General features: G+C 40.3%; 1 protein-coding gene across 2 annotated transcripts; it reads left to right on the forward strand.

Moving 5' to 3' along the window:
* The first annotated feature begins 1,007 nt into the window (after window positions 1–1,007).
* nfat5a (nuclear factor of activated T cells 5a) lies at window positions 1,008–24,359 on the forward strand. Of its 2 annotated transcripts, none has more exons than XM_079859380.1 (13): window positions 1,008–1,314; window positions 9,063–9,191; window positions 11,765–12,302; window positions 13,520–13,703; window positions 13,799–13,989; window positions 14,074–14,246; window positions 14,347–14,481; window positions 14,727–14,779; window positions 14,881–15,013; window positions 15,786–15,860; window positions 15,947–16,056; window positions 16,199–18,476; window positions 20,012–24,359. In XM_079859380.1, exons 1-13 carry the CDS (start codon window positions 1,242–1,244, stop codon window positions 20,230–20,232), a joined length of 4,293 nt encoding a protein of 1,430 aa, XP_079715506.1. In that variant the 5' UTR covers window positions 1,008–1,241; the 3' UTR covers window positions 20,233–24,359. The 2 variants fall into 2 exon arrangements, with proteins under 2 accessions (XP_079715506.1, XP_079715507.1); XM_079859381.1 differs by lacking the exon at window positions 1,008–1,314 and adding an exon at window positions 1,816–1,882.
* Window positions 24,360–25,463: the final 1,104 nt, after the last annotated feature.

A 25,463-nucleotide genomic window follows, 5' to 3' on the forward strand; every position in this document is an offset into this window, starting at 1 on the left:
GTCTGTATAGATAGGCTAAATTGTATTGAATGGGAAAACACATTTATTGCCATTTTACCCACATATTGCATAAAGTAAAATGGTATATCAATACATTCTGTTATATATTTTATAACATAGTTGAGACATCAGCAGCAGCAAAGAGCATTAAACAAGATCCATAATATATATATATATATATATATATATATATATATATATATATATATATATATATATATATATATATATATATATTAACCATAATTAAACTAGTAAATTGATAAAAAAGTATCAGTCAAGTCACATTTATTTATATAGTGCTTTTTACAATAGAGATTGTTTCAAAGCAGCTTTACAGAGATGACAGGAAAATAATGCAATAAAGTTTGTTTCCAGAAGAAAACAGCGTCACAGTCCAGCTTAAGTAAGTTCAGTGATGTTTCATTTTTGTTGTAAAAAAGTTATTCATTTAGTTCATTTATACAGCCGCTATGTCATCGTCCAGCTCAGTTCAGTTCTCGTATAATGGTGTCAATGCAGGCAGATCGATATTATTGTTAAAAATGATATTAAATATTAAATTTAATGTCCCCAACTAAGCCAGCCAAAAGCCAATGGCAACAAAGGTGAAAAAAGGAGTAAAAAAGCATAGAGTGGCGAGGAACCGAAACTCATGTGTGTAACACATGGCACTGGAGCAGTTGATCCAGCAACTGAACGGTAATTTAACAGGTTTAATGTGTGAAAGTGGCTAGTGATTCATATTGTGACAAATGAGAATGGCATGAAGATTTATTTGAACTGGGTCTATTCGCTCTATAACATTTATTAGTCAGGAACAATGTTTAGTTATAGATGAGCAGTAGGCCTAATAATCACTGGAATTAATCATATCCAAATAATAATTCAGATAGACTAAATAATAATATGATAGACAAAGTCAGTTTCAACACTTACTATGTCAGTAACAGTCGAACAATAATATTCTGTCAGATACAGTCGGGAATCGTGCGCATGCGCAGAAAGGGGGGAGGAGTCGCTGAAAAAGGTGAATGGCTCTAATGGCTGGCTAGCTAATCAGATGGAGAAAAAAACACATTAAAATGTTCCTGAGTGTGAATTTCACTACTATACATGTGCTGTAAACCCTTTATAAGGATTTTATGATTGAACGCATCTCTCTTTCTATATGCATTGCTCTTTAAGCCGAGAGTGATAGAGTCGTTTCCTCTGATCTCATGAGGCTTTAGCATGCTAGCATGCCCTCTGATTTTATATCTCTCCTGAGCGCCGATATCGACCCCAGTTCTCCTAAATCACTCTATTCCAAAGGTAAGAACGTGTTTTTATGATACTGCGTCCTTTCTCCATTCATTTAGGTTTGCATGCGTCTTCACGGAGGCGTTTAGTTGTGGATACATATGAAGAATTGCTAACGTTACTTAGCACGAGAGGAGAGCACGCGCTAGCTGTGTGTATTTATAAATGTGTGTATATGTATGAGTGTAAGTGTGAGTCTATGTGTGCGTGTGTGTGAAAGTCTATATATAAATGCGTGTGCGTGCGTGCGCGCGTGTGTGTGTGAGAGAGAGAGAGAGAGAGAGAGAGTGGGTGTGTGTTTGTTTACCTTTACACACATTATAACTTAGTGACTCGTGGCTCCGAGACAACCAAGGTTTGTTGTCGAACACTAAACAAGTATTTCGGACACACACTGTTGTTGTGGTGTTTTATATATACACTGACTTTGAAGAACTCTAAAAGTTGGACTAGTGCCATGAAGGATGATGCTACTGATCCACGCCTATCATAATTAATATTTCATCTGCCAACAGCGAGACATTGAGCTTGACAGCAACATGTTGTTGAATATAGCTGGCCGTGTTGGTCTCATCAGAAGGTAAGCTCATAACAGACCTGACTTGAGCATATGATGTTCATATGTTGATATGATGAGGAAAGTTATTCAGTAAGCCAGTCCTCTGTAATGTGGATGATAGGAACAGAAACATGTTTATCTTGTGGTGAGCCAATGGGAAGTGGATAACATCCCTTTTTGGGGGTTATGTGCCGATAATGATGCAGATTTGAATATAAACTAGGCTAAATGTTTTAGATTTACCAATGAGTCTACAATGTGTTATAAGCTCTTTAAAGTTGTGGATTTTGGTTTGCTGTCAGAGTTTTTATTAAAGGACCAGAGTCTTTCCATTGTAGTTGTGGTGTGGACTTCATGATCCTCATGGACTTATAATGATCATTAAAAACATTATCGTTCTTAATAATCACAGTTTTTCTTCCATGTTTTAATCTTTACAGTAAAGCTCTTTGTCGTCATGTTGTTTGACAAAAATTTTGTTTAATTTCATTATCATACGATATAAATAAATTAAATTAAAGTTTTATGTCTTCATTTGATTACCAGAAAAAACAACAACACCAAATTTGTGTAAAAAACAAACAAATCATATATAATTTTTAGTGTGGTCCTGGTACTCAAGGACCTTTACGGTTAGTTTCTGCACTCGGTTCTTCAATCATATCAATCCTTATAATATGATTTTAACATTATAAATGAATTATATCTTTTAATATACATGCTGCCCTCCAGTCAAGAGTTGGAAATGTCAAGATTTGGGTTGAAAACAGACGTTAATTTCAATTATACTTTAAAATGTAGCCGGATTGCACAGCAGCGCCTGGACGCCACCCACGACGCCGTGTTTCACGAGGGCCAGTTTAGCATGAGCGAGTCTTCAGAACATGACTAAAGCTGGTGTATTAATAGGTCTCAAGCTGTTTGACCCGGGTCACATGGCCTTTTGTGTTCGATTCACTCGACCCAACTTTGTAGTGACAGACGAGTTTAATGTATCCTATAGGACCTGCTCTGTAGAGGACCTGTGTTTAGTGGAGGCTTCACACAGCCAGCGTTCACAGATGAAGTGTGTAATCAGTGTGACACTTCGGCCTCCTTTCCAGCTTCAGGAGCAGTTCCTCTGTCCTGTCGGATTCTTTTGAACAGATTTAATCCCTGCGATATTAAACGTTGCCTTGGCCGAGGAGAATCGGACGATCCCACGATCTGTGTGTCGTCCGGGGATGCGGAGTGTTAAAATAGCAGGAATGCGGGACATGTGGTGTTCAGCTTCACTACAGGCAGCAGGGCTTGTCTTTACTGTAGGAGTGTTGATCCAGGGTCCCGTTTCCAGCTCTGTGCTTCTCTGGACACTACACAATACAGCGCTTGAAAGTGCTTGTCCTACTTTTGATCTTCAAAGTCAGAAAGTATTGTTCGTCCACATAGGCATTTTTTCACAGCTGTTATTTTAGCTTAATTATAGCTGTGAATTTATATGTCACAGTTTGACTTTCTATCAGTTTTTTATATTTATAGCAACTTTATTTCACAGCAAATAATAAACACTTTGTAAACACATTTTAAAACCTTGACTTTTGATGATTTCTAGCAACATTTTTAAACATAGGAACATATAATATAAATCATTAAAACAGAACAAGTAGCAGATTTAAAGATTTAGGATCTGGTTTGGGACAAATGTTGATTTCATAGTTATTAACTAAAATATGAGATTATTTTACTTATTAAACTGTGATGTTACATTTTTATCAGGGGAAAAATAATCCTGTCTTTAATGATCCTATGATTTTCCTTAAAGTCCCCCTGTATCCCTTAAATCTTTAATCACCAAAATTACATATTTAAAAGTTTTTTTTCCTGTGAAAAAAAAAAAGTCTTCTCTTAAAATATCTTGAATGTAACTCGACACCCTTGCCTCATCTAGTATGCGCAGTTCTATGAATATGCAAATGAGCCCCGCCTCCACTCACTCACTCCCTCAGCTCAGAGATCCACTGGTTGACGATCACACGTTGATCTGATTGGTTACAAGGTAGTTTGTGACGTCAGAAACACCAGTGATTTCAAAGTGTGTTTTTGAGACTGTCTTTGGTTCACTGCAGTTTTAAGGAGGAAATACTCAGCAATGGTGTCGACTTATGAATTTACACATGGTTTGTCTTAAAAGTAGATTAAAAACACCACATAGACATATAAACAACTTGATTTTCAACACAGGGGGACTTTAATGTAATGGGACACTAATTTGTACCCCATGAAGCATATAAACATTCATTTTATTTTATGAAGTGCATAAGAAAGAAAACCCTTCATAGATGGTCGGAGTACAGTGCACTCAAGCAGAAATAATCTTTGGCAGTAAAAACAGAGTATTGTTTTGTTATGGGAAGTAACTCTGTTGTGTTTGGCCAGGGTTTCCAGGTAATGTGAGCGGTCAAGCCGCTTCAGTGCTTCTCTATCAGCAGCAGTGCTGTGATCATCAACATGCTGATGGAGACACACGGGCCCCCGGGGGCCAAGCGTCCCTCGATGAGCTCTGGCAATCATAAACACCTCCTCGCTTATTAAATATCTGCTGCTCATCAGCACTAATACTAATATCATACAACTATATATAGTGAGCGCTCCACTTTCCTCATTATGAAGCATATGAGACGAGGCAAATTTCTGTTTGTGATTGCTGACAATATTTTAGTGAAATGTAGACGTTTGGCTGGCTAATATGGCAGTGCTCTATGGACTACTAGTGTCGAAACTACTAGTGTCGCGGAGCGGGCGTTACGGATACGTGGTGTAAAAATGTTATTAATCAAAAACCATGTCTAATTAATTGAAATCATGAAACTTGCAAATTTATTAAACTTGTACAACATTTAAAAAATAAAATTCTATGAAATATTTTTTTTTTTCCCACACAAATTCGGTGTTGTGTTTTTTCTGGTAATCAAATGAAGACAAAACATTAATTTAATTTCTTTTAATCATATGAAATGAAACACAACGAGCTGCACAATGAGCTTTACTGTTAAAATTAAAACATGGAAGAAAATTTGTGATTATTCCTTAAAAAAATAAAGTTTTGATGATAATTAGTTTGTATTTGTATTAGTGTTATTATTAGGCTACATTGAGACGTGTCTAAATTCTACTGTACAAAGGTAATGTATTTCTGTCAAGTTAAAGCAACACTAAGGAACATTTTTTACCTTAAAATAATGTTTCCAAAATCGTTTCAGTGGTTCATCAAGTCGTAACAGGGTGAACGGCACTTCTGGATTCGCTTTGCGGTCCTTTATCTGCTATAACCGCACTATGTAAGATTGCCAGATCAGGTCGTGTTTCTGTAGTTCTAATGAGACACAAGAAAACTACAAATTTGACTTGCTTTACGGCAAGCATTACAATAGTCATTACTTAGTTTTTTTTTTTCGTTTCTGATGTCGCAATACATCATACTTTCATGAAATCATGCAACATGCTCTACCTTATCTGTGGACATCGTTCATTGCAAAGCCGGTGCTGGATAAACAGCGAGTGTGTGTGCGCGACAGTCGGCTGCGGGAAATGAATTACGACAGCGGTAATGGACAATTACGCTTCCAACCTGTAGGGCGACTGAAGAGGTAAAGTTCCTTAGTGTTGCTTTAAACCGAACTTTTATTTAGACGGGTTGCTGTGAAGACCTTTGAGTTTCTGTGTGTTTGACATGACGATGGTTTTCCTCAAATTAAGTGTTAAATGTTCACGAAGTGACTTTCAGAGCGGGTCTGGAGATGAAGTTCATGTATTATGTTGTGTCCTCATGTAGGTAAAAAAACAACAACGCGAGCGTCTGTGTGTGTGTGTGTGTGTGTGTGTGTGTGTGTGTGTGTGTGTGTGTGTGTGTGTGTGCGTGTAAATGAAACTGCACGTCGTCTGCACCATTAATTCACACAGAACATGTAGGATTTGTATTTAAATAGCTTTTTGCGGTTTAATATTCACACACACACACACACACACTAATCTAAATTGCGGTTTGATTTCGAGTGCAACATTTACAAATTCCGTGAAATTCCACGTTATACAGTAAATTTTTATGACTGAATTCTGCGATTCCGCTTTTTCTCCATCGCGAAAATGTGGAGCTCGCGTGTCCGTTTTATTTAATATATATATTTTTGTCATTCTTTCAGGGGTAGGGGAAACTGCTCTATACTGACTCCTATTGTCACCCAAAGCAATTGCTTACCAATTACAGATGGCATTAATAGTAAATGACGTCATGCATATGTTATTATGATTCAGTACACATCATTATCAATATGGGATTATGTCATGTATTGCACACAGTGTTTATTCTGCATTTAATTTTTTTTTGTAATATATTTCCATACTTTGCTCTTTTGGGGATCTTTGTAAATGTCCGTGACAGTAGTAGGCATGACTTGTTCACTGCTAATAAACATGCCTACATGTTTCACAGACTGTAATTTAGTACACACACACACACACAATATTTGGTGCAGTTGTCATGCACATTTATCATACCTTGATTTAGGGTGTGTCCACACTTGTAGTTTGGTTCACTTGGTTCTTTGGTCGGGAAAGTATACATTTTAGGGCCGTTCACACCAGGAACGTTAACTATAACTATAACTACACTGCTCAAAAAAATAAAGGGAACACTTTTTAATCAGAGAATAGCATCAAGTCAGTTAAACTCCTGGGATATTGATCTGGTCAGTTAAGTAACAGAGGGGGTTGGTAATCAGTTTCAGCTGCTTTAGTGTTAATGAAATTAACAGCAGGTGCACTAGATGGGCAACAGTAAGACAACCCCCAAAACAGGAATGGTTTTACAGGTGGAGGCCACTGACATTTTTTCCCTACTCATCTTTTCGGACTGTTTTTCACCAGTTTTGCATTTGGCTAGGGTCAGTGTCACTACTGGTAGCATGAGGCGATACCTGGACCCTACAGAGGTTGCGCAGGCAGTCCAGCTCCTTCAGGATGGCTCATCAATACGTGCCATTGCCGGAAGGTTTGCTGTGTCTCCCAGCACAGTCTCAAGAGCATGGAGGAGATTCCAGGAAGACAGACAGCTACTCTAGGAGAGCTGGACAGGGCCGTAGAAGGTCCTTAACCCATCAGCAGGACCGGTATCTGCTCCTTTGTGCGAGGAGGAACATGATGAGCACTGCCAGAGCCCTACAAAATGACCTCCAGCAGGCCACTGGTGTGAATGTCTCTGACCAAACAATCAGAAACAGACTTCATGAGGGTGGCCTGAGGGCCCGACGTCCTCTAGTGGGCCCTGTGCTCACTGCCCAGCACCAGGGAGCTCGATTGGCATTTCCCATTGAACACCAGAATTGGCAGGTCCGCCACTGGTGCCCTGTGGTTTTCACAAATGAGAGCAGGTTCACCCTGAGCACGTGACAGACAGGAAAGGGTCTGGAGAAGCCGTGGAGAATGTTATGCTGCCTGTAACATCGTTCAGCATGACCGGTTTGGTGGTGGGTCAGTGATGGTCTGGGGAGGCATATCCATGGAGGGACGCACAGACCTCTGCAGGCTAGACAATGGCACCCTGACTGCCATTAGGTATCGGGATGAAATCCTTGGATCCATTGTCAGACCCTATGCTGGTGCAGTGGGTCCTGGGTTCCTCCTGGTGCACAACAATGCCCGGCCTCATGTGGCGAGAGCATGCAGGCAGTTCCTGGAGGATGAAGGAATGATACCATTGAAGGGCCACCACGCTCACCTGACCTACATCCAATAGAACACCTCTGGGACATTGTGTTTCGGTCCATCTGACATCACCTGGTTGCACCTCAGACTGTCCAGGAGCTCAGTGATGCACTGGTCCAGATCTGGGAGGAAATACCCCAGGACACCATCCGTCGTCTCATTAGGAGCATGCCCCAAAGTTGTTAGGCATGCATAAAAGCACGTGGGGGCCATACAAACTACTGAGTACCATTTTGAGTTGCTGCAATGAAATTTCAGCAAAATTGACCAGCCTGCTGCATCATTTTTTCACTTAGATTTCCGGGGTGTCTTTGAATTCAATCCTCTGTAGGTTGATCATTTTCATTTCCATCAAACGATGTGGCATCCTTTCATTCATAACACATTACCCAGTCCATATTAGTATAGATATCCAGCATGATATTTTTCCCCATTGAGATCTGATGTTTTCAAAGTGTTCCTTTAATTTTTTTGAGCAGTGTATATTCGCGCCCACACCAACGAACGATAACGGCCTGTTTATTCTAAACTCGCGCGCTGCGGTTTCAAAGTGTGTACAACGTCATTGAACGAAGCTAGTTTTATCTGACCAAGTTAATATAGTGGAATAAAAAAAACCTTCTCACTATTTTTTCAGAGGGTATGAACGATTGTTTTCCAGATCCATTTTCTTGAAAAAGGGGCTTAACTTGTCAAACAGTGTTGGATTCTTCTGGACCTCGGCGATTAACTTCTCCGACATGTCGTCTACCGTTTTAAATGCGCGAACCCTTAAAATAGGATGAATTCTGATTGGCTGTCAGTGTTTTATCGTTCAACGGCTGCTTTATCGTTATAGCTGTGCTGTGAATGTGCAAATATATGATGCCATTTTTTATAAGGGCTTATCAAATGTGTAAAGGAGAATGAAGATCTGCGGTTCTGACGCCTGTACAGATCTGTGATGGGCAACGGAGTGGTTATGAGGAGAATTATTGAGCATTCTGTGCTTTTTACGTCCATATCTTATGACATCACGTCATTTTAGATGTCTTTGGTCCGTCATATTTCAGTCGAACTGCACCAGAGTTTTAATCCAACCAAACCTGCCATAAAACACGCTTCAACACGCAGCGTAATGAACTACATGAACACAACAGCAAACTGGCATTCAGAAACACTCCACTTCTACTCACTACATCTACATATTGTCACACACACACACACACACACACACACACACACACACACACACACTCAGCCTCAGCTCTGGGGAGGTTTGTGCAGGTTTGGTCAAGTGTGTCGTTGCACCATTTTTGCCACCAACTGAGAGGGTTTTCGTCAGCAGGAAGACTTTCAAATTAACAATATTGACACACCAAATGCACGGTTTTTGCATTCGAATGTGCAGGTTTTTTGTTTTATTATAACTCTAGTAATATTCTAAAGTGTAATGTTTATGTGGCTGCCCTCTCTGTTCCAGAGTCAGTGTATGACCTGCTCCCCAAAGAGCTGCAGTTGCCCTCGGTCGCTCAGCAGGACAGCCGGTTCCCCATGAGCCAGAAGAGCGGCGGAGAGGCCGGCCCTCCTCCTGCTGCGGCCCTGGCCTCAGGTACACACACTCCGGCGCTCACGCTACACACACTCTCCTCATCATCCGCTCCACTCGCCCCTGTGTGTGTGTGTGTGTGACTGCCTGTGAAGCTAAACTTCCTCTGATTCCTGTGTGTCTCTGGATCTTTACTGGACTTTTCTCTTTTGGTGGTGTGGTGTTATCATCTTTTTTATTTATTTATTTATTTATTTGTGTGGGTTTGTGCACATTTCTCTCTAGTGCTTCTGACCCGTGCTTCTGACCCATGCTTCCCGTTTCACTTGATGTCACACTCTTTTAAAACCCATCCAGACCTTTTTAGTTTTTAGTTATGTTTTTTTCTCTCTCCTTTTGGTCATTTCAGATTTTGCAGACGAACTCGTTTCGAGTGTTTTAGTTGACCCGTCCCATTAAACCTGTTAAAAGAGCTTCCTGTTACTGAGGTTGAGTGATTTCCTGACCATGTTCTGGAGTCTCGGCCTGTTATGGTTGAAGCCAGTCAATGAAATATAAACAGCACTCACTGGCTGGCAGCGGTCCAGCGCATTAGATGACACCTAAAATAATTTCATTAGAAGCCATTTTTATCTTTGTCTACAAATATATTGGCGTTAGGCCTAATTTGAGGCTTTTCTCTTAATCTTTTCGCTTCTTTTTGGGAAGGCTTCTTTCAACTAATGATAAAATGGCTTGTAATCTGAATAGGGCTGGGCAATATAGCATAACAAAAGAAACACAATATTTAATATGACTCTATATTCATAAATGTACAGTCTTGTGTACATATTTATGAATATAGAGTCATATTAAATACTGTATGCATTTGCTCTGGAAAAATCTTTTAGGTTTTTTCAACAGCCATTGTTGTCAAGTAAATTTAAAAAAATGTAATGCACCAATATAAAAATATTTTGATGCCCCCAATATAACAATACATATTAACAGCATAATGCTTAATACAGTATTTAATAGTCTGGATGAAATCAAAATTGATTGTTTTATTTCTTAATGATTCACTCATCTGTGCTTTTTTTTTTAAATGAAAATTCATCGACTTCATAATCTTTAATCAACATGTCATGACTTGTTCTTCCTCACTTCTCTTTGCTGACATATGAAATAGGGATGCACTGATATGAAAATTGGCCGATAACTCATAATTCTTTATATTTAAAGGCCGATAATCGATATATTGGCAGATAAATCTAAATCGAAAAATAATGAAAAAGCAGCGCAGTGTAATGCGGAAATTACCTAATGTGTTTCGTCAGTTTTTTTGCTGCCCGACTATCTGAAGCATGAGCTGTAAAGGCTCCGCCCACTTCTGGAAATGGGGGCCGGGAGCAGCAGCTCATTTGCATTTAAAGATACATGAAAACAGCATGTTTTTGCTAGGTCCTCTTTAAATCATTTGGCACATGAAAAATCCAATGCCAAACAAGGATGTCTGTAAACCTAGAGCGATAATGTAAACAAATACTTTAATTTAATACATTTGCAGAAATTAATCAAATTTCTGTTTGTTTTTTAATTTGTTGATTGTTTAAAATCATTTTGATATTCACAACTTTGCTTCATCAACAAAATAATACCAAATATATTGCCCAGTTCTAATTAAAAGGCAATACTCTGAATGCAAATATATTTGCAAGTAAGTAGCCAGGTTAATGTTACACTACCTCCTGTTTTGACAGAAAGCTGAGGGATCTTTAAGCAAAGCAGCCCAAATATCAGTTTATGCATCAATAAATTTGAGGTCAACCAAATCCAACACCAAACTAGGACAGTGAGAAAACTGTTTTTTTAAAAAAAAGAATTCTGTACCAAAACTGGCCCAATAAATTAGTAATTTATAAAAACAGATGTTTTTATGAAAATGATGATTTTTTTTGCTCATGATTCTGACCAAAATTTGCAGATATCTACATTGGATGACCAGCACTTATTGTTTATTCGCTGTCATTTGTCGTTTTTATTCCAGGGAGTTCCCTCTGAATCAGGGAGAGTCTGCATATAAAATGGTCTGCAGTTCTCTGCTTCGTAGGTCAGAAGCTTGTTTATTCTGTCTCCATGGCTACGCTCAGTCCCAACCAAATTGTCCAATTGGCATGCATTAGTCAACACCTCAGAATTTTCATTGTCCAATATTATGTGTCTAAGAGAGGCTGTTTTGAATAGATCAGCTCTGGGTTATCATCAACCAGTACCAGATCGCCCAATCGGCATGCATTACTCTCAGAGTTATCATTGGCCATTAGAACTTGTCTGTGAAAGGCTTGAATAGATCAGCACTGGGTTATGCAGAAGTGACAACAAATGCTCTGTATACCCCTTATGCATGTTTATTTTTTGCTTTTTTATGGTAGGATTCAGTTATTGAGTCATCATACAAAATAACATGAAAGAAATAAGGTATTGGACAATGCATACGCTTAATTAGGCTTACTTTTAATTAGCAATTTAATACCACGACATTCAAAACATATAAAGGGCATTGCCAAGACACCATGTCGAGTTTCACTGCTTGATCGGGACTGCTAGCCAGATTTAAAGGGACCGGTTTTTAACCGTTCTGCATTGTGCACATACAGATGCTGCCGCCACTTGCACCGCTGCCTCCTCCCCTGGAGGACTCAGCACCCTTCCTTCCTGTCCCAGCATGCTCTCTGCTACCTCCGCCCAGGAGCAGGCATCCAGGCTCGGGCCCGCCCCCGAGGGGGTGCCCGAGAGAGTGGGTGTGGAGCCCGGTTCAGCTGCGGGCGAGAGCCAGGCGACCCCCTCGAAGCGCCGCACCGTCCTGAGCATCTCCCCGCCTCCCGAGGATCTGCTCGACGACAGCCGGATGTCCTGCCAGGATGATCTGCCCCCAAACCCGGACTCGGAGCAGAGCGGCAGCATGTGGATGGACGACTCGGTGTCAAACTTTAGCATGGGCAGCAGCAGTTCGTACAACGACAACACTGAAGTGCCCAGAAAATCTCGAAAGAGAACTCCTCGGCAGCGGCCGGGGCCGAAACCCGCGGCCCGCGAGGAAGCCGGCATGGATGTGTTTGATGCAGACAGCGCCAAAGCGCCACACTTTGTTCTTTCACAACTGGGTTCAGACACCAAAGTCTCACCCAAAGTGAGGTTGGTGTCCTTACATTTTCTAAGTTTGCGCCACAAAACAATGCAATATGAATAGGGCTGCAGGATTAATCGCAATTTACATGAAATCGCACTTAAATTGATTTGGCTTATCGCGATTATGAAATTGCTAAGGCTGCAATTATTATTATTTTTTTAATGCGCACCTTGTCATTGATGATCGGCTCTGTAAACGCTGCTCACTCTGAAAGCACTGTGAGTTTGAGTCACTTATAACGTGCATTTGAAAAAGCAACGCGTAAAACATCTTTCCAAACATGAGAAGCATTAATGAACTTCTTGTCCAACAAAAGACAACATTTAATAACATGCTTTCCCTCCAAACTCACTTCATAAGGACAGTTGAGCTCATCCTTCTGCGAGATGATGTGCTTCTTACACAGAATATGGCAGTCGTGTGTTTATTAGTCATGGTTAAAGCTACACTGTGTAACCTTTTAAGTTGATTCCTAGCAAAAAAAACACTTTGTTCTATCAAAATTATATGTGCTCATTAATGTGTAATTACTTCCACCAACTAATCAAGTATTCTCGTAAGCGTAAAATCTGCCATTTATAATACATACGAGCGAGTCGCTCGAATGGCGGCAGCCATGTTGCGCCTCCATCTTGAAAATACATTTGCTAAAGAGGGACATACCTGGAAATTCAAGCTTCGCCTTTCGTGTTTTACACTCAGTGACACCGTGACGAATGCGAGGGGAGATTACTCGCGACTGCCGGCAGAATCTTGGAATAATTCGGCCACCGTAGGAGTTAAAAAGCCCTTGAAATTGAAAGGACGAGAAACTAATATTCACTGGGTAGTCATATACAATTTCACCGCTAGATGGGGGAAAATATCACACAGTGTAGCTTTAATCAATCAAAGTGTTTCAATCTTCTGTTTATTCAGCTAATGATTCCCTGGAATGATGTGTGTTATCGTACTTCTGTGGCGGGGCATATTTGGCGTGTGTGTCAGAGACGCCCTCTGGTGTTCAGAGGGATATGTGGTGTGTGTGTGTGACGCAGCATTTACTACCGATCAGCCGCTGCACTGACAAGCTGCACATAAAATAATCACAGCCTTGGCTAAATCGCGTGCGGTTTCATTGCGATTAATCGTGCGGCCCTATTTGCCCCTCAAAAAAATTCAACATTAATTTTAAAAACGTAATAGAAGATGTTTGAATTGCTTTCTTGTATTATACCTTTAGCTCCCTGGAAGTGTCAAACAATCAGAAAGGGGGGATTCTCTCCATTCAGTATCCGCAGAAGAGCGAAGGGAAGGAGCTGAAGATTTTGATTCAGCCAGAGACTCAGCATAGAGCACGATACCTCACAGAGGGAAGTAGAGGATCCGTCAAAGACCGTACCCAGCAAGGATTCCCTACAATCAAAGTAAGAATTTAAAAAACATTATATTATCCGGACAAATATGCATTTATGGAAGTAATACAGTTTATATGGTAATGTTTCTATATGTGGTACATCAGTTAGAGGGAGTCAGTGAACCAGTGGTGCTCCAAGTATTTGTGGCTAATGACGCTGGACGCGTGAAGCCTCATGGGTTTTATCAAGCCTGCAGAGTGACGGGGCGCAACACAACGGCATGTAAGGAAGTGGACATCGAGGGGACCACAGTTATTGAAGTGAACCTTGAGCCGACCAGCTCTATGACCCTACCGTAAGGATCATTCCGACTGTTGTCTAATCACTTACAGTTCATGTGTTTTTGTTTAGTAAAGTGTAATGTGATGTGTGTTGGCAGCGTGGACTGTGTGGGAATCTTGAAGCTGAGGAATGCCGATGTCGAAGCTCGTATAGGGGTTGCTGGCTCCAAAAAGAAGAGCACTCGAGCTCGTTTGGCCTTCAGAGTCAACATCCCAAGACCTGACGGATCTGTCCTAACCCTTCAGACTCTCTCCTCTCCTATCTTATGTAGTAAGTGCAAAGGGTAGCAGGGTATAGATTTGATATTACGGGATTTTATTTTCCACATCTGTCAGTGGTTGTAACTATATTCTTTGTGTCACATTTTCAGCTCAACCTGCTGGAGTGCCAGAAATCCTTAAGAAGAGTCTTCACAGTTGTTCTGTCGCAGGAGGAGAGGAGGTCTTTATCATCGGCAAGAACTTTCTCAAAGGAACCAAAGTTCTTTTTCAGGAAAATTCTACAGGTACTGCATGCATGGACATCTTACACCATAAAACTTTATACTAGGTATTAGCATAATGCCCCACATGGCAATGATGGGATAGCACTGCATACTTTTGTTGCGCTGTCACCTTTCAGAATGCAATGACACATGACATTTAGCTTGCATAGTATGATGAACATACTCCTACTCCTTATCTGTCCAACGGATGTGGAGTGTTTTGCCAAGTGCATCTTTTTCCTTCCTGTTTTAATTTTTCTTTCCAGATGAGAGTGGCTGGCAAGCTGAAGCAGAAATTGACATGGAACTTTTCCATCAGGCAAGTGGAAGACATGGCATTACAGTATTTAGTTCTAGTAAAAATACTTATCATTCAAAAATATCTTGTCTAAAGCATCTTCTCAACATAATTCGATCCAGAATCATCTAGTGGTGAAGGTTCCCCCATATCTTGACCAGGCAGTGGCCGCCCCAGTCTCTGTTGGGATTGCCGTAGTGACAAACGCAGGGAGAACGCATGATCTACAGCCTTTTACCTACACTCCGCTTACAGGTTGGTGAAGAGAGGATGTGTTTATAATATTTATCCAGCTCAGAAGTTCATTAGAAAAATTGTAAGGATGTGTTGACTGTAAGCAAGGGGTGTCATTTTCTTATTTGTAAAGTCCCAGACATGCAGTACTTTACAATAAAAACGTGTCTTATTGTAGAGTTGGAACCTGTCCTATTTTATTGGAAATGGTTGTGGTTAGTGGCTTAAACAACCAATCATTTGGGTCTTATTTTAGGAGTGGGGTTAGGGATACTGTTTGGCCTTGTTTGAAAGGAATGTTTTGCAGGACCAACAAAAGATGGTGAGCCATGCATGTCTTACTTAGGTAAGTTGGGTAAAGTATACTTGGGTACATCAAGCAAAGTTACTTTGGTAAAACAGGTATTGAATTGTGAATCTTTGTATAGTTGAGACTTAGCTCATGAATATTAATTTGGTCATGCTGATGGTGCTTTGTAACTCTCCTGGAGTGTCCAGTTTTATAGTATTGGTACATTTGCTCCTGAATGCTATCTGACAGAGCAGGCAACAGAAATGCAGGATGAATTGTAGAGCTGCAGCTGCTAGTTGAAACGAAATACATCAAAAACAATGTCTTAGTATCTTTGGCTAAAGATTACAGGCTATTGTTTTTGTGAATATTGCTATCAAGTATCTATTTACCTTGTGAAATTTTGTTTTGGTGACACCCCTTTATGGGACAAAGTATAAGATTGCACTTCTGCACTAGTAGATGATGTCATCCTTCATTATTTTAACTCTCTTCATACAGAGAAAGTTGAAATACCAGTGAAGTCAGAACTGCCAGCCACAGTCAAGGCTTGTACCTTTGAAGAGCAGATAAAAGGTGTGGTATTATCAAAAATATTTTCATGCTTTGCTGCCGAACAGCTTTAAACTTTGAGCTCAAATGTTTCATGACTTTGTTTACAGCAATGCAAACAGAGACCAGTTGTCTAAACAATGTCTTATTGTTACCTATGGTCAAACGAGAAGAACCTATGGATGTCTCCTGCAACGCAACACCTTCAGACATCTTTAAGGTACTATCATTTTTAAAGCCCATCCCTTTTGAGTTCATTTTCCAGTTTTAACCTTGGAATCCTTTAGTTTAAGAAGCAAAGTACTATTTTTATGATTGGGGCATGAAAATTAACAGATTCTTTTCTTATTTTCGCAATGCAGCCTGTAGAGGCCCTTAGTTCAACCCAACAAATCTTGGAGATAAGTACTGTCCTTCCCTCTGCCACCAAGTCTTTTCCAAGCCCTGTGGCTCTCCAACCTGTCGACTCACCTCAGTCGTCGGCTCAAATATTTACGACTCAAGAAACCTTGTCCACCATTCAGAAGCAGGACATTCCTTCCCCTGCATCGTTCCAAGTGTCCTTGTCAGAAGACACAACGGTTCTCCAGCCGGTTCCCCCTCAGGTCCCTCAGCAGTTTTTGCGGGAAACACCAGAAACTTTGTCTCCAGAAGACAACAGTACGGATGGAAGTGGAATGGTATTGGTGGGCATAGACTCTCGTAATCCTCCATCCCAGCAGCCCCAGGTTCAGGCGCTTTTGCCCCAGGATGGGGTTGCACAGCTAGAGAGAGCAGTAAGAGAGCTGCAAGCACAACAGCAGCTAAACTCTGTACTTTATAGCCCAGCGCCGTCTGCGGAGAGCCTTCAGCAACACGTCCAGGAAAACATGAACAGTTTAAGGTTGGGTGGAAATGAGACATCTCTAACCAACCAGCAACAGCAGCAGCAAGAGCAGAATATACTGGAGAATCTACATCAACAGCAACAGAAGGCACTTGTGGATCTACAGCATCAACAAACAGTCCTTGAAAATTTACAGCAACATCAGAAGGTCTTGGAAAACCTCCAGCAACAGGCTCTTGGCAACATTCAGCAGCAGCAGCAAACACACAAAGTTTTGGAGAATCTACAGCATCAACATCAGCACCAGAAAGTTCTTGAGAACATACAGCAACAAAGTTCAATAGTGACTCTGCAGCATCAAAAAGTAATTGATAATCTTCAACAGCAGCAACAGCATCAGATAAATTTAGAAACTCTTCAGCATCAGGAGGTTTTAGAGAACCTAAAGCAACATTTGCAGTCTGAGCTCTTACAGACACAGATTCCAATGCAGTGCACACCGAGCTTCACCAGCGAACAGCAAAGCTCCTCACAGACGAATACTCTAGCGCAGCCCTCAGAAGGCTTCCTCCAGAACCCACCCCAGCAGCAGTTACAGCAGCAGTCTGCACTTTTCCAACAGACTGGAGGTCTTATGACCATTCAGACATCTAGCTTTCTGCAGCAGCCATCCTCTCAACCTTCACCTCCTCAGCCACTCTTTCAGAGTCATAACCCCTTGACTGAGACACAAGACTCGCAGACAGTACTCTTTGGATCCACAAAGTCACCACAGGTTCAAGCAGCCTTATTTCCTGGTACCATGACAATGCTAACAAGCACCAATCTACCCACAGAACAGCAGGCTCCTTCAACTAGCCTGTTTATTACGCAAAGTGTGTTGCCTAGCCAGCTGCCATCGGATAATAACCAGAACCAGCAGCAGCAGCAGCAACAGATAACTTTCCTCACACCCATGCAGACCTCTGGAACAGATGCCCAGACTGTCTCACTTTTTCAGGGACAAACACAGTTGTCCACCCCAATGGATCAACAGGCTCCCCAACAACAACAGATGGCAACACCCCAACAAGCCCCTCTTTTCCCAAATATTGCCACAATATCTCCAAATCAGCAACAAACGCAGACAGGCATATTGTTCTGTACCACAACCATTAATCCCCATGATCTGCCCCAGGCTCTGTTATTCAGTGGCCAGAACCAAACTTCACTAGGAAGTGACCGCCTCCCAGAAAATATCTTTCAGGAGCAGCAACCCATGCAAGTTGTTCCCAGCTCTGAAAACGTTACTGCGAACAACCCTACAAACCAACCTACCGTTCCGGCAGCCCAGTCGACTCAGAATCCATCAATTATTTTTCCGCAAACTAGTGTTGTGAATGTTGCCCAACAAGACTCGGCAGAGCCCATGTCTTTTCAAGACCAGAGCACCATTGTGAGTGACTCGTCTGCTAGTATGCCTTCAACACGGACAGAACTTTTTCATGATCAGCAACCTATGCAGGTTGTCCCCAGTGCCACCAGCGTAACCCCTGTCTCTCCTACAGACCAAACTTCTGTCAACAATTTTTTGCCTCAGTCAGCAATTTTAGCCCTGCAAGGTGGTGTAAGCTCTCAAGACTTGTCTCCGACTGCGGCAGCGGCCACTATATTCAGTGGACAGAGTGGTGTGGCAGTGAGCGGCCTACAGAACTCAACTCCCACCACCCCTCAGCAACCGCCCAGCCAACTCTTTCAGACCGCTATTGGGGGAACTCTCAGCCAGCCTGGACAGCCAGGACAAGCAGGCCTTTTTCTCTTTGAGATTCCCAGTGGTAAGAGCAATTAAGTCAACATGCAATTAGAGTTGCAGTCATAGCAAATAACAATAAATTTGAGGGGAAAAAACGGGGTACTATTGGGACATGCTTTGGAGCAGTCCTGGGGACATCTCATCACTGCACATTTTGCACGTCTCCCTCATTGGACACACCTAATTTAAGTCTTGCAGTCTCTATTTAGTGAGTTGAATTAGGTGTGTTAGATGAGGGAGAAATGCAGTTGTGAGGGGTCAAAAACCCTCTTCAAAAGTTTTTTTTGAGATTCCCAATGGCCAGTGCTATTAAGTCAACAATAAATCAGAGTTAAAATCTTGGCAAATGACTGCAGAATAAAAATACCATTGGGTCATTTTGAGATGTTCTGAAAGATCATTTTGTCCTTGACCCAGTCCAGAGGCCGGTTGCACCAGCTGGACGTAAAGAAGTTTGGTGTAAGCTCTATGCTGGACTTAGTTACGTCCAGCTTTCCGATGAATATTTACACTTGTTGCACCATCTAAAACTACGACTAGGCGCAGCTACGCTTAGCGTAGACGATGCGCGTACACCCTGACATGTTCTACCGCACTGATACACTGATGCCGGTCGCATTACTATAGTTACAAATTTGAATTTACTCCAACGAATAGATGAAAAATGACTGCTGAGCCGAAAAAAAGAAAATTGAATTACTTAGATTGTGAAACAAGAAAAATTATTGAGCATGTGCATATTTTGGTATGCAAGCAAAACAATTCAGTGGCAAAAGACAACAGCAGCAGTAGATAAAGCTGAGGGTGGACTAGAGAATCTGTCTGTTACATGTTGATTAATTCTAACAATTCAACCCTGCTGAAACGAAAACGTTCAATAAGTTCTCTGTCTCTCCATATATATCTAGAGGATTGGTGCTGTCTCAACGTTTTTATTTATCTTTATTTTCACCTTGGAAACAAGTAAAGACTTCTCACTTTACACCTACCTTTGAATAGGCGTAAGATTTAGTCTCAGACGTGCGTTACTCCAAGATGGTGCAACAGGTATTAATTCTACGCAGGACTTAAAGTGCATTTTACGTTAAGCTTAGTCCAACGACGGGGTGTACGTCCAGCTGGTGCAACCGGCCCCCAGGGGTGTCGAAACCTGCTTCTGGAGGGCTACTGTTCATCAGAGTTTGGCTCCAATTTGCCTCAACACTCGTGCCTGGAAGTTTCTTGTATAACCTTTATAGTAAGACCTTGATTATCTGTGTTGCTTTGGGGTTCGCAACTCTGCAGGACAGTGGACCTCCAGGAGCAGGACTGGACACCCCTGACCTAGTCCCTATTGAAAAGTGGGTTCTGGTATTGGAGTAGTCGTCCACTGTGGAATAACAACATTTAATGATCCAGTAAATTCCAGATGGTTAAAACCAAGTCTGTCCTACATTTATTTTCTCATGAATCAACGTGTACACCTTCAGATATGTTGCATTAACTTTTTAAATTGGCTTTATAGCAGAATGTGCCTTTCACGGCCTCAAAAAGCCTAATCTTTCTGTGTTTTATTAGAGTGTGGACCGCTAATAAACTCTCCTGGTCCGGCGTTGTCAGATCAGCTCGTCACCATGGGTCACCCTGGTTCGGATCAGAATCAGACCCAGCTTCAGAATAATGCGCAGATTCAGACCTTACTGGACCAGTCCAACAACCTTGACGACAAGATAGATGAACTTCTGGAACGTTTTCAGGAGCAGGGAAAGACGCTTCCTAGGGATTTCTTGGACCATTAAAGATGAGTAGTTAGAAACCTCACTTCAGTAGACCACCGTCCTCACTGCTTGTCGTGTTCCTTTACATCTTGCGTCTTATGTCTGTATTATCTAAACTTATCTAAGGGTCGTCTCAGTTGGGGGTCTTCACTTATATCTATGTTTCTGAAAGCTTGTAATGTGTTGTTTTGGCGGGACATGTTAGCTATGGATCTCGCCACGGCTCCTTTTCTTAATGGACATAAAGGGTCCACTTTATTGAGGCCACTGTTTGGCATGTCAGCATATCATGTGACCCATTAAGCCATTAAGTATATTGGCACTTTGCTACTTTGTATTGTGTTCTTGACTTCCAGTTGAATCTCCTCCATTTATTGCCACTGTTAATCTGTTTTTTTTTAGTAGAAACCAACCTAGTACAATATTAAATCAAAAACTCTCTGTTGCCGTTGAGATACTAATACATTGTGAATGAATTTGAAATATATTTAGCACTTTAGGGAGTTTCCACCGTAAGCGGAGATTCTCCCTTTTAGCTTTGTAACCCATACGTGTCTACTTGGCTGATGAAGCTTTTCATGTTTTGATAGTCATAATGCTTTTCTAAAAAAAAATGTGTTTGTGTTTCATTACTCTTCAGTGTCTCTTTTCTGAATATAGCCTATTTTATGAGCCATGTTTAATGTTGTTTTTTTTTTTTTGTGTGTTTGAATGTTTGACATGTCCACCTAATCTCTCCGTTTTCTCATGACATTTAAAGTGAAGATGCTCAATCACTCCTACTCTTTTCCTCTGTTTTAGTTTTTATGTAATTTTATTTTATTTAAATGAACAAGAGGTCCAACTTGTAGACATGAATTCCTATCAGGGATGTGAAAATGTGCAACATTGCCATTGAGATATGTGAACTGATTGTATTATCATCCAGCAGAGGGTCTACGATGTGTTTGTGTGTGTGTGTGCTCAGCAGAAAGACATGTTGCTGTTCGTACTATATAAGATGCAGCTATGTTTTTGATTTTGAATTATATGTGGTTCATGGGGATTATTCAAATAAGCACAAGCTTGGGAGAGGGTTTGTTGTGGTGGTGGATCATGTCGTTCCGAACTCGTATGACCTTCTCTCATCTCTGGTACTCAAAAAACAAAACATAAATTGAAGATATTTTGCTTTAATGAGATTTAAGAGTTACCAAGGATCCTCTAAAGGATTTTTGACAGCTTTCAGCCATTGAGTGATTCAGAAAGAGCAATTTCTCCTTTTTTTGTGTGTTCCACAGAAGAATGAAGATCATACATACTTTGAAAGACACGAGTGTGAGAAATAATGACAGGATATTTATTGCTGATGTGAACTATCACAGCTATGAGTGTTTTTGGGCAGCTTAAAATGGCAGTTAGGTCCATATTTTCCATGAGGGTTTAAGAAGGAATTGGTTTGCATTCAACCTCCCCCCCCATAAACCCCATCTATGATCAGATATAGTCAAGGCCCAGTGAAAATCAGAGAAAATCCCAAGATTTAAAGCAAGCTATGAGGAAGAGATTGCTTCATACCATCACTGCACGACAATCTCGTCATACAAGTTTTAAAAACGAAAGCTCATATCGCTCAAAAATCCTTTATTTGATGCGAACTGGAAGATTTCTCTAGGCGTAGTGTACGCTGGGACTCGTACAGGGTTTAATATAGACAGAATGCTGCTACATTTTGTCATGACTGATACGAATGGCTTGTTCAGTTTTTAAATGGTTTGAGCTGTTAATTATTTGTGCTATAATTACATTTTGGAGCATTGTAGTTTCCCTGTCTCGCCCTTACCGAGGAGATCATTGCTCAGAATATTTTATTAAATCACATTTATTTTACTTGTTCGTAGACACATGCAGTCTTTTTAAAAGCTTTTTTAAGACTTAACATATTTTCGACGTACTCTATTCTAAGAAGCAGCTTTTGCATTGATAATATTTTCTCATGCAAACATAATGTGAGGCAGTTCTATTTAAAATCTTCATAAACACCTTTGCTTTGATTTTTTTTACGTCATACCTGTTCTTGTCTTTAAATTCTTTTCTTTAAAAAAATAAATAAAAATGCTTTATGTAAAATTTGCATAACAAATTGTAAATAGTAGATCGGCTGTTTCACGTGTGCTGTTCCTTTGTGAGGTAGCAGTTTGTTAAAAGCGTGCTCTCTTTGTAGTGAAACATAATATCTCACCTGCAGGTGAGGCGTACATACAGTATTTTTGTAAGACTGAATTTCCAAATGTACTGTGTACATTTTAAACATGTAAAAGTGAATTGTCCCTTTTGCAGTACTGTACTTCATATGTCAATATTCAGAGCAGTGAAAATGATGGGTTTTGTTACAAAATGGAGATTGTTATTCGTTTGGTAAGTGAAATTAAAATATTGTCAGTTTCTAAACGATTAAAAAAAAGAGGCTGGTTTTGGTTGTGGGTGAACCTCACACAGGGTGTAATTCTTGTGTCATATTCCACCCCGTAATCAAAAAACAAAACAGCTGATAGTTGAGCACATTTAATTCTCTTTAGCCTAGTAAATCTTATTGTGATATGAAAAAAAGATTATTAAGTTAAATCGTTAATGGTAATATTTGTTGTACTGAATCTGATTTTCATGGCTGTTACAGTATTGGGTTTTTTTTTTTTTTTTTTTTTAGTAATGAAATTAGTTTGATTTTGGGGTGAAATATGACCTGGATGTTTCTTAGTTCGATATTTAGGCTAATGTTCTGGAACTTGGGTTTCATGCAAAGCCATAAAACAAGAAAACTGGGACTGGAAGAATGTGTGTGTTTGACCTCATGGTGTAGGACATATTCACTCTACATCAAACCTAAGGACCAATTCAGAAGAATATTTTCTCAAAACAAGGCAGCAAAATCAATGTCTTTTGATTTAAAGTAGTCATTTGTCCATTCTTGTTGTTTTTTTTGGGTACTGATGCTCCAGCTTATGTCAAAATCATATTTCTGCACAAATCCATCATTAACATTTTAAAGAGGTTGATTTCTATTTTTACTTTCCATCATATTGTGCTTTTTGATTGAAAGTACTTTGTGCCTTTGCAAGCCTTTCCTCTAACTTCTAAAGGACCTTTGTATATAATGAAATACTTAGATGTAGTGATTACTAGTTCTTAATCCACAAGTAAAAGACTACGGTTTGGTTTTGGTTTGTAATTGACATTGTCTGGTCAAATTGTCTTTAACCAGTCTGTAAGTGTAGTCTCGAATACATCTGAACATTTATATCATGAAACTGCTATGCAGCCTCAACTCACTTTTATTTTACTTGTATTTAAAACATTGACATTCTCATCCACTGGTGGTTATTGCCTCTTGACATTTGTAAGATCAAGGTTTAGAGATTGTTGTTGATCTCAGTGATTACAGGTTTTCTGTTGGTTTGGGCAGTGGGTTTTTGAAGAACTTTTGTTAGTAAATGTTAAATTAAAAGAGGTTTGAAGAGCGCTTACCCCAATCACCAGCTGTTGTGTGTGTGTGTATGTGTGTGTGTGTGTGTGTGTGTGTGAGGGGCACATTTTAAATGCACTCTTTGTACACAGTTTTTAATTTCGTTTGCTTTTGTTTGATGTGATTGTCCACTGCTTTTAAAGTTGTGACAGGACAGTGGTTCTCAACCCCTCCCTTACACTAGGAGTGTTGGCGGATTCAAATCTAGAATTCTGCTTAATTCTGTGATTTCAGAGTTTTCAAGAACTGTGTGTACCAACAACAGTTGTTAATGGGATCTTAAATTGGTCATTTTCACAGTGGTTAGCTTGGACCAAATTTCCACATTGTGTTTTGGGGTTCAAGTGGTGCATTGCACGTCCTATTTCCACATTTAAATGACATTTATTATAACTTATTTTAAATGAGCCATCTCTCTGGCCCTTTGTGAGTCGGCTGGCGCCCCCTTCTGGCCCCCTGGTTCAGAACCACTGTTTATAGGGATTCAACCGTTCATTCATGAGTGTGAAAGAATGACGTTCAGTATCGTGAACTAATGACATCTGATGTTTTTTTGTTTTTGCTTTAATCAGTACATTTGTATACTCCTGCAGTTATATTTCTGTAAGATGTGCTGCTATATGAATAAAGATAGATATGAAGTTCTTTCCCTTGTGTCTTGTATGTTTTGCTATAGGTGTAAATCATACATAATTCTGACACACACACATTTTGCACTATATGTACTTTTAATGACACTTCAGGTTCTATTAAACAATCAAAATATGAGTATGTCATATTGGGAAGATGAATATACTCTAAACTTGGTTAAGTTATTAAATTGACAAAATTATTTGGCAAACTCCAGCATTTCTCCAGTTTTATTGTATTATGCAAAGGCATAGGGGAAACAAAAGCTCTCTGGAAATAAAGCATATGTTGACTACAATGTAATCAGTGATTAATATTTTGTTGGTTCTCCCTTGTTTTTGTTTACAGCGTCCATTCTCCTGGGCATCGACTCAATAAACGTAACTTCTTCCCAATCCTCCTCGAGTTCTTCCCAGAGTTGAGCTTCATTGGAAGCCCTGCATGACTTCTCACAATTCAGCTTTATAATTTCCCAAAGGTTTTCCATGGAAACTGAGATTTCGAAATGCTGAGCATGAACACTTTCATTGTGCGCAGCTTTGTTGCATGAGCATCATTATCATGTCTGGAAATACATATTTGATCTCCAAACAAATCCTCCATATTTTGCTACATTGTGTAATGTGTTCAGCAGGATTCCCATGGATTGGCCCATTTTCAAAGTGCCAGCAACTTTGTAGATCCTTCCAGCTCCAGTGTCCTCAATCCCATGATGTTTCCCATGCCGTGTGTAACGGAGCCACGCATGTGTTTGGTGTAAAACACTCCAGTCGTCTCCTACGAACACACCCGACACCATCTAATGCTAGACTGGGACATGTTGACTTGTCGGATCTCTTATCTTCCATATCCTGATGGTCTTTGGCACATTCTTTCAGTAGATAAAGCTAATAAATGGTTTCTTTACTGGTTCACAAGCTCTCAATCCAGCCTTAACTAGCCATTGGCTTCCAGTTGAAGATGAAGTGGAGGTTTTGAGGTCTCATGCAGGTCTTAGGAAGATGTTTGAGGTGGTCCCACATTCAGGACATTTTCCATCCTTCTGTCAAAATTCTCACAGCTCACTCGTTTCTTCATTTACTCGTTTCCTCACTTACTCGTTTCTTAATTTACTCGTTTC

The sequence above is a fragment of the Squalius cephalus genome (genome assembly GCF_949319135.1).
Source record: "Squalius cephalus genome assembly, chromosome: 23".
Taxonomy (NCBI): Eukaryota; Metazoa; Chordata; class Actinopteri; order Cypriniformes; family Leuciscidae; genus Squalius; species Squalius cephalus.

Excerpts from the sequence above, each read along its gene's own strand:
- nfat5a (XM_079859380.1), top strand. The coding sequence starts at position 1,242 with ATGCCCTCTGATTTTATATCTCTCCTGAGCGCCGATATCGACCCCAGT. Across the intron at positions 9,192-11,764 it reads TGCTGCGGCCCTGGCCTCAG|ATGCTGCCGCCACTTGCACC; the intron begins GTACACACACTC and ends GTGCACATACAG. Across the intron at positions 15,014-15,785 it reads TACCTACACTCCGCTTACAG|AGAAAGTTGAAATACCAGTG; the intron begins GTTGGTGAAGAG and ends CTCTTCATACAG.